At 43.5% G+C, this 15,547-nt stretch overlaps 1 protein-coding gene across 11 annotated transcripts; it reads right to left on the bottom strand.

Moving 5' to 3' along the window:
• Positions 1-1,778: 1,778 nt before the first annotated feature.
• Positions 1,779-7,999, bottom strand: LOC100284036 (calmodulin binding protein). 11 transcript variants are annotated; one of them, NM_001412716.1, is made up of 7 exons: positions 7,587-7,999; positions 7,335-7,456; positions 6,519-6,728; positions 5,585-5,812; positions 5,273-5,386; positions 2,628-3,114; positions 1,779-2,393 (listed from the first exon to the last, which is right to left on the bottom strand). In NM_001412716.1, exons 2-7 carry the CDS (start codon positions 7,434-7,436, stop codon positions 2,248-2,250), a joined length of 1,287 nt encoding a protein of 428 aa, NP_001399645.1. In that variant the 5' UTR covers positions 7,437-7,456; positions 7,587-7,999; the 3' UTR covers positions 1,779-2,247. The 11 variants fall into 11 exon arrangements, with proteins under 11 accessions (NP_001399645.1, NP_001150406.2, NP_001399644.1 ...); NM_001156934.2 differs by having other exon boundaries at positions 6,519-6,761; NM_001412715.1 differs by having other exon boundaries at positions 6,519-6,761; positions 7,335-7,515.
• Between the last annotated feature and the right edge of the window lie 7,548 nt (positions 8,000-15,547).

Genomic DNA, 15,547 nt, shown 5'->3' on the forward strand with positions numbered 1-15,547 from the left:
CAACGGTCGACTGCAACGCATTTAATGCGCGCCAGCGCGCGCAGAGGAGCAGAGCACGCGCGGGTGGCACACCGGACAGTCTACAGGACTTGTCCGGTGCACCACCGGACAGCCAGGCGGGCCCACAAGTAAGAACTCCAACGGTCGGAACTCAACGGCCTGGTGACGTGGCTGGCGCACCGGACAGTGTCCGGTGGCGCACCGGACTGTCCGGTGCGCCATGCGACAGCAGCCTCCACCAAACGACTAGTCACAGGTGTGCCACCCCACATTCAAGTCATCCAAGTTTTCCACCTTCCAACTACTTACAAGAGCTAGGCATTCAATACAAGACACACCCAAGTGATCAAATCCTCTCCCAATTCCACAAAAGCTTTAGTGTTAAGTGAGAGTGATTTGTTGTGTTCTTTTGAGCTCTTGCGCTTGGATTGCTTTCTTTCTCATTCTTTCTTGAGATCAAACTCACTTGTAATTGAGGCAAGAGACGCCAATCGTGTGGTGATCCTTGTGGGAACTTTGTGTTCCAAGTGATTGAGAAGAAAAGCTCACTCGGTCCAAGGGACCGTTTGAGAGAGAGAAAGAGTTGAAAGAGACCCGGTCTTTGTGACCACCTCAACGGGGAGTAGGTTTGCGAGAACCGAACCTCGGTAAAACAAATCCGCGTGTCACACTCTTTATTCGCTTGCGATTTGTTTTGCACCCTCTCTCGCGGACTCGATTATATTTCTAACACTAACCCGGCTTGTAGTTGTGATTAATTTTGTAAATTTCAGTTTCGCCCTATTCACCCCCCTCTAGGCGACTTTCAAAAACATAACATCAAGCCAAGGGATCCAACGTTTAGCAGTGAACATGATAGGGTGAAGGAGATCGATTATGGCCCTATTTCAAAGGTGATATTCGTGTTATAGATGATTCATGTGTCAAGGTCGTAGTGCCTACTGAGGAGGTGATCAATTACTCTTGTTGTCTATATACATTCGTCGTATGTGACTTTGACATGAGGGTTTATATTTGTAGTTGTCGGTTGCCCGGTTGGCCAGGTTCTACATATGATACGTGGATCCTTGACCATGCATTGGCATTTTTTCTTTATTTCCTAGACCTTCTAAAGGTAATGCAATAATAAATAATGTTACCAAAATTCTCTTCTTTTATGTACAAAAAGTTCTAACTTTTTTTAAGCAAATACTACCTTGTGGACTCCAGTTATCCAAAATGAATTGGATACCTAGCATCTTATAAGAAAAGTATGTACCAGAATGTCATCATCGTTGAGGTTGTCCACCACAAGTATGAGATATTTCTCTTGTTACATTTGTCCCTACGCAATGTAATTGAGCGGGCATTTAGAGTCCTCGAGCAAAAGTAGCACATATTGAAAGATATGTTGAGTTTCTTAACTAAGCAAATCATTATGGCTTGTATTTCTTTGCACAATTTCATTCGTAATAGCAACTTGAGAGACAGTTTGAGAGGTGAATACATGCCTAGAACATCAAATGCAGTTACACAAAACAAAGGTACGACGAGATGGAAGGAGAGAACAAGACCATGAAGACCATTCACAGGATAGCTACAATATTAACTAGTGCGAGAGCTACATGAGATAGCTTTGTAATTGGCAAACTTTGAGATGAACTATGAACGTCTATATATTTTAATTATCTGTATGTATGGAATATTATAGCAATGGAAATTACGTTAGTCATCTCAAAAAATGTTGTGTTAGTATCGTTTTGCATATAAAAAATCTATCAGACTCTCAGGAGCATTGCAAAAAAAAAAAAAAAATCATATAAAATCTACATTTTCACGGCAGCTTGAACCAAGTTACTTCCATTTTTTTTACAGTAGACAAATCACAACAACTTTATTTTTTTACAGAACACAGCTCACTACAGTTCACACTTCGCAGTAGAACCAAAACCACCTTTAACCTTCGAGTCACAACTATACGACAACACATAATAAGTACCACTCGACGACACAAATTTACACCTCCTAACGGCAACTTACAAATACAACAATAAAACCAATGGTAATCCTCTTAACATATATGGACATGCTCACATGCATCTGATTTTATCTCATGAAATGAGCCTACATATATGGTGTCGAAACTCGAAAACCGCCACCACCAGTATAACATAGATGTTGCGACACATTCATGCAGCCATTGAGGCATGAACGGCATCCAAGCTGCTAGGTGCAATCCATGGCGATGTTCGAGCATAACATGCCTTCTCAAGTCTCCAGTTCAACTCTGGTGGGAACTGGATCAATGGAACTGGCAAGATGATGCCTTGACCCCAGTATTTGGGAATCTTTTGTGGCCTTCAGGGATCGGTTAACCATGCCTTTCTTTGTCAGGTGTTTGCCAGCTTCTGGACCTGGAAATTCGCCAATAGCAACTCAATGAATTTGAATATTTTACTTAAGCAGCCGTGTAAACACGAGTGTATCCCATGCCTGAAAGCTAAATTTGACTACAACTTGCTAGTGTGTGTGCGAGGATCTAAACAACGCAGATGCCATATGCTGATACACATAACAAGAAATGTCTTGCAAATCTTCAAATAAAAGAAGTTCATGCTAGAAGCAGTGCAGGTGGTATGTGGTTTTACCAATGCCAGGCAAGGAGGATCTTTTATGAACTTGAAAATCCAAGTCCCCAGTCCTCTCCTTTGAATTAATACTGGAAATCCTCTCCTTCGGATTACTAGTGGACCGCACAATTACTGAAGGATGAGATGAGGCTTCCTCAGAACCTTCTCTGGGTAAAACCTTCAGTCTAGATTTAGTTGATACCAAACCACTTGATCGATTTGTCGAGGAGCCACCACCCTCTGAGTTTGATGGGAAGACCTTCTGGTTCAACATGTTTGATTGAAGGGTTGAATCATGCTTTTTAACAGGTTTTCTGTATGGGGTCTTGGTTGCACTTCTGTCAGGTTGTCTGGTTTCATTAACTACAAAAATCCCATCTGTCCCGTAAGTGCCAAGGAACCGACTCTCCCAAGGCCGAACAGCCATCCATCTCTCTAGCCAATTCCAGCCCCAGCTGTTCTTGTCAGGTTCAAATGCTGTAGGTTGTCTTGAACTTGCCTGCCACTGAAATAGGAGGGAAACAGGTTAAGAATTTCGGATGCCAGGATTTTGAAAGGATTAACAAACTTGCACTGCGGATTCTTTTTTATTGTTTTTATCAGATGAAGGTAATTTCAGTTATCATGATGATGTGCTTTCGCTCCCAAGGAGGACCAAAGCATGAATATTTCATTATCCCTTTGAGTACAGGTCCTATGTTTGTTACAGAATGAAATTATTCTACCATGAGCTGACCAAACAGAATAATTTGTAAAAGATGGACATCTTAATTGTCAAGCTAGCATACAGGAAGTACAACTTCAATTGTTCCCCACGAAATGAACACAGTCAAGCAATAGCAAGCATCCAAGCCTGGCTAAGATTAGACCTGGCCAAGGACAACCAGGCGAGCATAAGGCAAATCCATGGTATTTAATTGTATGGTTAAACCCAACTTGATAGGATCGTGTTTGGTTGAGTGCTCTGCATGAGCTCATCTCACCTCTTCTTTGGTGTGGTGAGTTAACCAGTCATCTATAAAACTGCTACCAATGTGGACATGCAAGACATCAAGGAGTCGGCATGGAATCAAAAAGCACTAATGTTTCCAACTCAATCAAAGAGCATAATGGTGGTAAGAATCACAGCATCAGCCACATGTTTTTTAAGTAATTCTATCTTTGGGAAATCACTTGATCCTTATACTAACAGTACAAACCATTATCAGACTGCAGGGCTAGCTAGCTCATCGATCTAGCAACCTTACCACACCAAAACCTGAACTAAGCTACCAATGGAGACCAACTACCTACTAAGCATCGAATTCTCACTTTTTTCTTCTGCCAAAGCACCAAAAACAATCAATCCATTGGCCATGTGCACGCAGGTCGGCACCAACCATGTGTGGCACTTGTTTTCACCGGAGCTGGGCAGCCCATGGCCCATGCCTAGTGTTGAACACCAAAAGTGGCAGACGGTCCGGCCCTAGAGCCCGGACGGTCTGCGCCCCCGCGATCAGATTAACTCGGACGATTATCCTTATCTCATGCGTGGTTATCCATCTAATCATGTGGAGTTTGTTAGCTATCGCCTAGGAACGGGTCCAGACCTTCCTCCTATAAATATGAAGGGATACGACTGATTGAGAACCCCCGAACACATTCCAATCAAACTAATTACTTTCTTTATCATTTCTTATCATTCCTACCCTAGGAGTAGATGTAGCATAGTCCTAGTTATAGCTTTCCGCATATCCACCTCCACCCCTATTCGACTCTACGTCGTCTAGATCCGTCTTGGATGGCCCGTCGACCCCAAGACGACCCTAGGATCTCGCTCTGACGAGGTCCCTACCTTCCTAGTTATCTGCTAGGAGGGTATATTTAGGTCTTCATCATCGACCCGAATTCATTCTCGTCCCTAGGCGACTCTACTCCATCTAGGGATGCCCCAGGTGACCTGCCAACCCAGAGCGCTCTAAGGTCTCCCCCAGGGGGCGGATCCAGGGCGCTGCGAGGAGGAAGACGACCTTGCGCCATCGCAGACCATCTAGCTCCAGGCGCGGACCGTTCGAACGTACACAGGGAATGCGCCGCTCCAGCGTCCAAGCCGCAGACCGTCCGCGCCGCCGCAGAGGGCACCGCCAAGCGGTACACCCCCAACGAGGCAGCACAAGGCAAGTATGATTGCAGCAATGAAGGACCAAGATACGGTGGCAGACAGGGTTGCACTGTGAGGGATAAGTGCACCTGTGACAAGGAAGTAGCTTGACCAATACCTTAGCCACCTGATAAGAAGCACAGGGATAAGTTCACGCCATCTGCCCCAGCAGTGAAGAAGCAGGAGGTTAGGGGAACCTGAAGGGAGAGGTAGCCAAACCTAGCTAACCTTAGTCGCCCGATTCTGTGAGCTAGGGATAGACAGGCTGTATCGGTACGGATGGCTTAGGGAGTTAGGGTAGCCTGGCTCCAACGCGGATGAACCACACAAACCGGCCAATCTGGTCTAGACATAGCGCGGACCAAGGAATGAGGGAAACAAAACATCCCCTTAGACTAGAACAGGTTTTACACGTTACAATATCCACTCTAATCTATGGTTTATTACTTTAGTAATCATCTTATTACTAGAATAACAGTTTATGCATATGTTGGTGACTTGGTGTAGAAGCAGAATAAACTACCTGATGAGCTAGAGCATAGGCCATGGCTCGCTCACGTTTAGCTGCCGCTTCCTGCCTCTTTAGAAGTTTTGCTTGGATATCTCCCACAGAACCGATACTATCACACCAGCCATCCTGCATTTTAAGAAAATGATAGAAGTTCACAAACAAACCAGATCATTGTACTGGAACGCCAGTTATTTCCTAATGAGAAAAGCAAATAATGAAAGCATTTTAGAAACAATTTTTGAAATAGTATCAGCATATATAACTATCAGCCAAATACATGACAGGATAATAGGATGCCTTGTTTTTGAAATTTGTTCATCTCACCTCGATTTCTCTGACACGTGCCTCGATCGTGTGCTCTGGTGAAGTATTTTGCCGATCAGTCTGGTTTTCCAAAGCCATGCGAACTCGCCTTGCTCTAACACGGGCCTGAACCCTGACCAAAGCTTGCATACAACGGAGTGTCGTAGCTGCTCGCTTTCTTACTATATGACCTCTTACAAGGGCTTGAAGCCTAACCAACCCTTTTAAAGCTCGGCGGGCTCTCCTTGCCTGAAGAAGAAACCCAAGTGGGAACTATAAGGAATTAAAGCATTAAGTGAGAATGATGGTATATTCGTTTTCTTTCCACATTTTCTACATTTTTTTCTTGGTAGAGAAAACTTGTTTTGCCAACTTCTGCAGTTGCAAAGGGTAATGTACAATCAGATTGTGAACAAACAATTTCAAGCATCACTACAGGAGCACTGGGTACCCACAAGAATGGACATAGAGGTATAGAACATAAATTAGCTGATCTACTTTTACACTAGGAAATCAAAATTGCATTGGCATTAGCTACAAACAGAACTGAGTTTTAATTAAAAAAGAGGCTATTTTTTTCTCGGACGCGCAGGAGAGCTGCACATCATTATATTAAGAAATGGAATCCAAAATAGGTCAGTACAAACCCCCTTTAAGGGGCAAAAGGTTATAAACCACAATTACAAGACATCAAACAAAACCTGACCCACTGACAGATTAAGGCCAAATCCTTCTAAGCCTTGAGGCCCCAGCTAAGCACCACAACCCCACATCCTCCTTGATGCACGTGAGGATGTTGTGATCGCAAGGCGAGGCCCCCTCGAAGACACAGGCATTGCGATGCTTCCACATTAAAAAAGAGGCTATGAGCATAAGAATGTGTATTAGGGTTTGTTGGGATATTAGAGCTGAGAATTGAATCAGAAAATGGAATCCACATGACATGAATGCATACCAGGAAAGCTCTAAATGCTGTCTGAATAATTGTAGCAGCCCAGATCTCTTTCTGGGCTTCTTCAGTTTGACAAAATGGCATATGAGCTGAACTACGAGCAGGCTCGAAGCATGAAGGTACATTAGAATCATCTTCAGGTGGATCATTTCCATAAGAAACCTCTGGAATTTCTTGTGCAGCAATGCTATTGTCATCTTGAGAGTGCTGAATCTGAAAATGAAACTGGTCGGCGACATCGGTTTTCTGCAGTTTCTCCAGTTGGCAACTCGTAAGCAAAACAATGTATATTCTGAGTCTGAGGGAAGTGGCACAAAAATATGTTCTCCATGTGTATATCAGAAGGCAAGGTTTGGCCATACTAAGCTATACATATCCATCAGTTAATTTAAAGCTCTTGTGATTGCATAACCACCAAGATTTTTTGTTCTCATAGTTCAAGAAGTGCCAATGAAGTCAAGTACTTAAGTAAGCTTTGAACAAAGCAGGTAACAAATTACTCAACAATATGCTCTCCTCAGTAAAAAAAAATTAAAATTAATTCAACCAGTGCACAAGGAATTACCGACTGCAATCCCGATTCAGTCAAGGATGGATAACTAACATTGATCAGTACAGACCTTCCCAGGATATGATCAAGAAGCCTGATTAAATAGTTCATTCTTTTGGTGGTGTGGATTGACTCGGGTATGAAAAATGATTCTTGCATAATCCACATAGGTCCAGGCAATAAGCGAAATGAATGCACCAACCACCAATTTAAGAACAAGATACGCCAGAACTGGATAATGATTGGAAGAAACTCGGCGCGGCGCGTACCATTCGACCAACATCTGCATCATCCTTTCGCCGCTGCTGCTGCTGCCGCCCCACCTTCCTCAACCCAACTAACGACTTGAGCCACCTCGCCGAGATGCCCATCGCGCCGCCACTCCGCCCGCCTCAACCACAGTAACATAAAGACGCAAACTTTCCGGTTTCCGTTAGCACCGGCACAAAACTGCAGCACAATCACACAGGACGGAGGGGGGAGTGAAACAAAAAAAAAAAACACCGTGAAAAGCGCATCACCAGATCAACGCCGGCCGAGAGACGGGGTCGCCTTGCCGGACAGTAGCGGCGCCGCTTGGCAAAGATTCCGGGAGCAGGGGGCAGACGTGGTGCCCGATCCGGAGGCCGGAGTAGGCGTGTTGAAGGAACCAAGAAAAGGTGGCCTCGGTGTAGCGCTAGTGCACACCGTGGTGGAAGTGGAACCAGGCGGCCATTACTGCCGCAGCAGTGACGCCGCTGTGCTCCTCTGCGTGCGCATTATTGCGCTCGCTGCCTCCTGCGTGGTGTGTCGCGGCGCGGCGTGGCAACACTTGCAACTGCACGGAAGGGAACGAGAAAGGACGGGCGCTTTTCTCGCGTTTTCACTTTCTGCACCGCATGTCGGAGTCCCTTTTGTTGCCGTTTTCCCCTTCATCCTGTGGAATTTCAGGCGCCCTTTTTGCTGGGCTCCAAGAACCGGGACAAAATCACGCTGGGTTCAGCGAGTCGTGCACACCGTCAACTGAAAGCAGCCTCATTGCTGCGATTTTTTTATTTTTTGCGAGTGGTTTTCTTCTGAGACCATGGGAGGATCACGTGCGTTAGGCCAGTTTTTACCTTGCTTTTTAGCCCAGGAACGGTAGTATCATCTATCCAAATAAAATTCATCCAGTGTAATAAACATTTAGGATTGTTTCTGAATTGTTAGTTCCAGTTAAGGACCTACAGTGTTCTCTGTCACTGATGATTGAGCGCGCTCATAGACCGGATGAAAAATGTGGTTCGTCTCGAGATTCCGCTTAGGAAATCGTATGATAATTATTAGTAACGTGCTATCAGCTACCAGAGTACCACTACCAGTACTACTACCACTGCTCTGCTGCTGCCAATGAACAGCGAACAATGAACAGTAACCGGTCAGTCGGCTACTGATCAGAAAACGACATATACTCTTCTTCTCGGAAACAGGCGGCGAGCGCCATGCTGCCATGTTACCTGTCTTTGTTAGTCCACGACTGGTACGCCCGTTATCATTCAGTGGTCTATATATATCAAAGTCTCGTTGGACGGCACAATTTGGATAGGTTGCCGGATTCAAATTCAGATGCTTGTCTTTCTTTTGAATTAACGGCGAGTGCTTCGCCATAATATATATTACACGATAGAAACTAGAAAGAGAAACTTACAAGCGGAATAAAAACAAAAACTCTAGTGCAGAACCTACCAAAGAAGTAGAAAAACAGCCCAGAAAGCTCAAGGTTAGTCGGTGGTTTGCTGCATGGCCAGGCTAAACTGTGGGTTGTTATCTCTGATCAGTTGGGCTACTTTCGACGGTTGCAGCTCCTGTTGTTGAAAGGTTATCTGATTCCCCTTCCAAATATTCCACCAGATATAAACTAAAATTCCATCAGGAGAGGTTTTGTGAGGTCATGCGAATTCCCTTATGCCAAGTTCTCTAGTATTTATAGGTACAGCCATCTTCCGTGTTTATGTGTGAAAGGTTGAACCGTCTTCTAATCATGTGTCATAATTCTTCAGGGAAAGACTGGAAAGTACAGTCTTTGCACAGGTGCATTGGGTTCTTACTTCTTTGTCTGTCTCCAAGGTTCCCTGTAAAGTCTTGACTAACCGTAATAATTGGGCGAATAGGTCTTTAACAGTTTCTTATAAAGAGTTTGCATATAGGGATACTATACTCCCCCTATATTTTAATTACGTCAATTCATTACTGTATTAATTCTGTTTAAGCCATCTAGCGTGATAAATCATGACCAACAATAAATAAACTAGCAAGTTGTTCCCTAATAGGCTAGTGAGCAGTACGCAGAACGCATCTATAACGACAGATAAACTGAACTATGAGATCAGATCAGATGATGCGTACTGATTAAACATACTGATTGATGTTGATGCCAACAAGATCGACGACGTGGAGGCAGTAGGGTCGATGACGACGTCGACAACAGGATCGACGAGAAGATCACGAGCAGTCGCATGAGGACGTTTCCCAAAAATCTTATTCACCCTCTCCCGGTGTAGGATCTCGAAGACGACAGGTTTTGAAGACCTGCTCTCCCGATCACAGATGGACGTCGACGATCGGGACGAAGAGAACTACGATGACGACACAGCTGTGAGCAGAGGCGAAATCCTAACTTATGTTGGGATGGGTTTGGCGGTGGCTGTAAGAAGCCTTATATAGAGCCGTGACCGCGAACCGATAAGCACCTACGATCTGATCTGCACGTTAGCCACGAACCGATAGACTCACACTCCGATAACGGCTCAGATCCTTATCACGATCGGATATGGCTCTACCGCTCTAGACTTAACAGCCAAGCAACTAAAAAATAAAATGGCAAAAAGGAACTTGTGCCCCTGCAAGGCGAGGGCCGGATTTTGGCAGACCATTCACGCGCATGTGGTGCACCCGCGCCCTTCACCCAGCCCAGGCGAGGCTAGGCGAGGCGAGTGTGCATGGTTCTCCACACTCTCTCTTCATCTATGACTTGGTGAGTGAGTGTAGCCTCCATATTTAAACTAGTTCCACTCCACTTGGACTAGCAATATAGGACTATTTGTTCCACCATTCCCTAGCCATACACATACATGGGCTTTTGAGATTTTTCTAGGAGTTAATTGTATTTCACAATTGGGCCTAGCCCATAAATCCAACAACCCCTACCAAATCTCAAATGCCTATCTGTAGTTTTGCCATTGTTCACTATTGTTCAATATACCAGTGTTTCAGCAGAGAATGTTAAGTTGAACTTCCGCCTAAAACTCCAAGCTACACCAACCCACAACTTGGACAAAGGACTATGCCTTGAATTGCAAGTTTTGTGTGAATGAATTTCACTCAAAGCCATAACTAGTACCTGGCTACCAATAGTCCCCTTCTCTAATGGAGCATATACGTCGTATTCCAAGGTCCCTTCATGAGTTTACTAGAGATCACTTAGATCTCATAGATTGCGACGTTAGACAGTCTAACTCGTATAGGTGTGTTCTTTCAAAAATGTTCTGCAGGGCATCATCTTTGCTAGTAAAAGCCAATAGAAACACATTAAGTCACAAAGCCAACCTGCCTTACAACATTTAAGAGTATTGCATCTTTACTTATAGAGGATCAAAAGTTACTTTCCTCAGTTCACCAGTGGCTTATTCTTCCTAGGACCTAATTCACGGGATCTCCGATCACACAGACTAGGTTTTCAAAATAGCAACTTATATGGGTCTCACACCCATCTCCCTCAATGCGATTTCTATCACATTACGTGGTAGTCCCTTTATAAAAGGATCTGCAAGATTTTTTATTATGTTGAAATATAAGTCGCACTTATAACTCTAGAGTTTCTCAACTTTCTAACAGACTTAAATCATCTTTTAACATGTCTTTATGACTTCCCATTATCCTTAGAACTTGTCACTTTACCAATCACAATCTGATTACTACAGTTCATAAGGATAGCCGGTATTGGTTTTTCAACCACCGGCGAGTCCATCAAGAGTTCACACAACTATTCTGCCTCAACGGTTGCTGTGTCAAGTGCATCGAGCTAGGCTTCCATGGTTGACCTCGTCAAGATGGTCTGTTTGCATATGACCTCCATGATACCGCCCCTCCACCTATAGTAAAGGCATAACCACTAGTGGCATAATGCTCATCTGCATCAGATATCCAATTCGAATCACTATATCCTTCAAGTACTGCATGCTGACCAGGATAGTCGATTTCATAGCTCATTGTACCATGCAAGTAGCGCATAACCCGCTCAAGTGCATGATAATGATCAGTCTCGGGTTTGACATGAACCTGCACAATTTACTCACAACAAACGAGATATCGGGCCTTGTTGCACTAGCAAGATACATGAGTTAACTGATGGTCTGAGAATGTCTCAACTGGTCTAAACCAATTCTCTTGTTCTTTCACGATGTCACACTGGAATCATAAGGTGTTGGAGAAGGTTTGCAATCAGAGAAGCCATATCGCTTCAAAACCTTTTCAACATAGTGAGATTGCGAGAGAGTGATCCCACCATCTGCCTTAATCAACTTGATGTTTAGAATCACATCAGCTTCTCCCAAATCTTTCATATCAAAACTCTTTGATAGAAAAGACTTGACTTCATTGATCACATCAATGTCTGTGCCAAATATCAATATATCATCAACATATAGGCACAACATAACTTCTTCGCCTCCACCATAACGATAATATACACACGTGTCTGCCTCATTAATGGCAAAGCCTACAGACGTTAGAGTTGTGTCAAACTTCTCATGCCACTGCTTTGGTGCTTGCTTCAGACCGTACAAAGATTTCAATAACTTGCACACCTTGCTTTTTGACCCTTTACTACAAATCCATCAGGTTGTTCCATATAGATTTCCTCGTCCAACTCTTCATTAAGAAAAGTTGTCTTCACATCCATGTGATGGTCAAAAAGGCCATATGAGGTAACCAAGGAGAGTACTACTCGAATAGTAGTCATTCTAGCAACATGTGAGTAAGGATCAAAGAAGTACTCTCCTTCTTTCTAAGTATATCCTTTAGCTACAAGCATATCCGTGTACTTCTCGATTGTACCATCAGGCTTGAGCTTCTTTTTAAACGCCCACTTACAACCCATAGGTTTACATCCATTGGGTCGATCAGTGACCTCCCACGTACCATTTGAAAGAATTGAGCCCATCTCATTCTGAACCGCTTCTTTCCAATCATCTGTATCTAGAGATGTAAATGCTTCTATAATGGTAGTAGGAGTGTCATCCACAAGGTACACAATGAAATCAACACCAAAGGATTTTTCAACCCTTTGTATCTCGCTCCTTAGCATCGTTGTCATCCTCCTCTAGTACACTCTCATGTGATTGTTCAAAGCTCTCAACGGGTGTATTATGTTTAGAAGTTATCTCAAAAGAATATCTAGAATTACTATTAATGTCTTTAAATGGAAATATGTGTTCAAAGTAAGTAGCATCACGAGATTCCATAATAGTATCTACATACACATCATGAACTTTGGATTTAACTACTAAAAAACTATAAGATATGCTACATGAAGCATAACCTAGAAAGACACAATCCATTGTCCTTGGTCCAAGCTTGCGTTTTTTATTAATTTGTACATTGACTTTCGCCATGCACCCCCATGTGCGCAAGTATGAAAGTGATGGTTTCATCCCAACCCACTTATCATAAGGGGTTTTCTCTTCTTTGCCCATAGGAATTCTATTCAGAACATGACACGAATTCAGGACTGCCTCCCCCCACCATGCCTTAGTTAAACTGCATGTGTCTAGCATGGCATTCACCAAGTCAGTCAACATACGGTTTTCCCTCTTAGCAATCTCGTTTGATTCGGGTGAATATGGAGGTGTCCTCTCATGAATAATGCCATGTTCTGTATAGAAATCATCAGACTTTGGGAAAGTATTCACCACCATGATCTAACGAATGTTTGATCTTTCTCCCTAGTTGGTTTTCAACTTTAGCCTTATAGATTTTGAAGTAGTCTAAAGCCTCATCTTTAGTTTTTATCAAGTATACATAGCAAAATCTAGACGCATCATCAATCATTGTCATGAAGTATCTCTTGACACCTTTAGTCAACACGCCATTCATCTCATAGAGATTAGAATGTATGAGTTATAAAGGTGTCAGGTGTCTCTCCTCAGCAGCCTTTGTGAGGCTTTTGAGATTGCTTCAACTGCACACAACTATGGCACTTAAAACCTTTGACTATGGTGATATTCAGAATTAAACTCATGGTGGAAAGTCGGGACATAGAACCAAAATTAATATGACACAAACGAGAATGTCAAATACTCATAAGATCATCAAAATTAGCACAAATTTGGTTCATAGACGTATTATTGAAATCTAACAGAGAAAAGCGGAAAAAGCATCCACAGTCATAACCTTTACCAATAAATTGTCCAAACTTAGACACAACTATTTTATTAGACTCCAAAACTACCTTGAACCCATCTCTACATAGAAGGGTTCCGCTAACGAGATTCTTGTGCATAGAAGGGACATGATGCATGCTCTTCAGCTGCACGATATTTCCTGAAGTTAACTTCAGATCCACTATGCCAATGCCATGGATAGAAGCATGTGACTCATTCCCCATTAGGACGGAGGAATCCTAGGCCCCTGATAAGAAGAGAACAAATTAATTTTAGAACACACATGAACATTAGCACCAGTATCAAGCCACCAACTAGGTGATTAAAATACTGAGAAAAGATGAAAGGTAGATTACCATACCCTTTGTCTCCCTCATTGCTAGCGACCACTGTGTTGGCATTGCCCTTTTTGCCACGACGATACGCTCGATCAGTACAATCCTTGTCAAAATGACCCATCTCACCACACACGAAACATGTCAGTCCAGCCTTGTTCTTCGTCTTGAAGTTGGTAGTTTTGTTGGGCTTGTTAGATTTTGTTTTTCCTTTGCCCTTGTTGTGGTTCTTCTGAACCATGTTGGCGCTGGAGTGGCCCTCGCCTCCTTTAGAACATGTGTCCTTAGCCTGGGTTTTCTTCTCAACATCTAGAGACGCTATCATATTTTCAACTGATATCTCCTGTCTCTTATATTTCAGATATGTGGCGCAGTTCCTCTATGTAGAAGGAAACTTTTGCAATAATGCACCCACCCACAAATCGGACAAGGAGGACAATCTTAAGCTGGTCGAGCTCCTTGGCAATACACTGTATTGCATAAGCTTGCTCTACAATAGAGTGATTATTAGCCATCTTATAATCATGAAAACTCTCCATGACATATAGGTCATTGTCATTATCCGATGCAACATACTTAGTAGTAAGTGCATCCTGCAATTCCTTCTCGTCTATGTATTGCATATTCGCATCAACCAAACGATCAACAAGGACGCTAAGAATTGCTCCCGTAAAGATAGGATTGGCATCGTCATACTTTTTCTCCTCTTCAGGAGTCAGTACACCCTTAGGTTTGCCTTGATTAACATGGAACACATTCATAGCATTAAGCCAGAGAATGACCTTGACTTTCCACCTCTTGAAGTGCATACCAGAGAATTTTTCTGGCTTCAGCGGTTCGGCAAAACCAGTCATAGTTAAACCAAGAAATTGTCTACAAAAAAGTTTTTTGGATTGTCGAGAAATTAGCATTTTCCAGATTAAATTCCAAATATAAATCATGACCAACAATAAATAAACTAGCAAGTTGTTCCGTAACAGGCTAGTAAGCAGTACGCATAACACATCTACAAGACAGATAAACAGAAGTATGAGATCGGATCAGATGATGTGTACTAATTAAACATACTGATTGATGATGATGCCAACAAGGTCGACAACGTGGAGACAACAGGGTCGATGACGACGTCAATAGTTGGATTGACGAGAAGATCGCGAGCAGTCATGTGAGGATGCTTCCCAAAAATCTTATTCGCCCTCTCCCGGTGCAGGATCTCGAAGGCGACAAGTTTTGGAGATCTGCTCTCCTGATTGCAAATGCACATCGACGGTCGGGACGAAGAGAACTACGATGACGGCGCAACTGTGAGTAGAGGCGAAAACCTAACTTGCGTTGGGATGGGTTTGGCGCTGGCTGTAAGATGCCTTATATAGGGTCGTGACCGCGAACCGATAAGCACCCGCAATCCGATCTGCACGTTATCCATGAACCAATAGACTTGTGCTCCAATAATGGCTCAACTCCTTATCGTGATCGGATATTGCTCTAGACTTAACAGCCAAGCAACCAAAAAATAAAACGGCAAAAAGGAAGTTGCACCCCCGCATAGCGAGGGGACATTTTGGCAGACCGTTCGCGCGCATGTTGTGTGTCCCGCCCCGCCTGGCCATGCCAGGCGAGCGAGCGAGCGCGTGTGGTTCTCCACTCTCTCCCCTCATCCATGACTTGGTGAGGCAGTATAACCTTTAACTAGTTCCACTCCATTTGGACTAGTGATATGGGACTATTTGTCTCACCATTCCCTAGCCA

This window comes from Zea mays, chromosome 1, assembly GCF_902167145.1.
Source record: "Zea mays cultivar B73 chromosome 1, Zm-B73-REFERENCE-NAM-5.0, whole genome shotgun sequence".
In the NCBI taxonomy this organism is placed as follows: Eukaryota; Viridiplantae; Streptophyta; class Magnoliopsida; order Poales; family Poaceae; genus Zea; species Zea mays.

Bases quoted from the DNA above. Each gene is read 5' to 3' on its own strand.
- LOC100284036 (XM_008679828.3), bottom strand. From the start codon at position 7,436: ATGGGCATCTCGGCGAGGTGGCTCAAGTCGTTAGTTGGGTTGAGGAAG. The intron at 6,762-7,334 runs GTACGCGCCGCG...GAGAAACTGCAG, and splicing joins ATGCAGATGTTGGTCGAATG to AAAACCGATGTCGCCGACCA. The intron at 2,394-2,627 runs GTAAAACCACAT...GCGAATTTCCAG, and splicing joins ATCCTCCTTGCCTGGCATTG to GTCCAGAAGCTGGCAAACAC.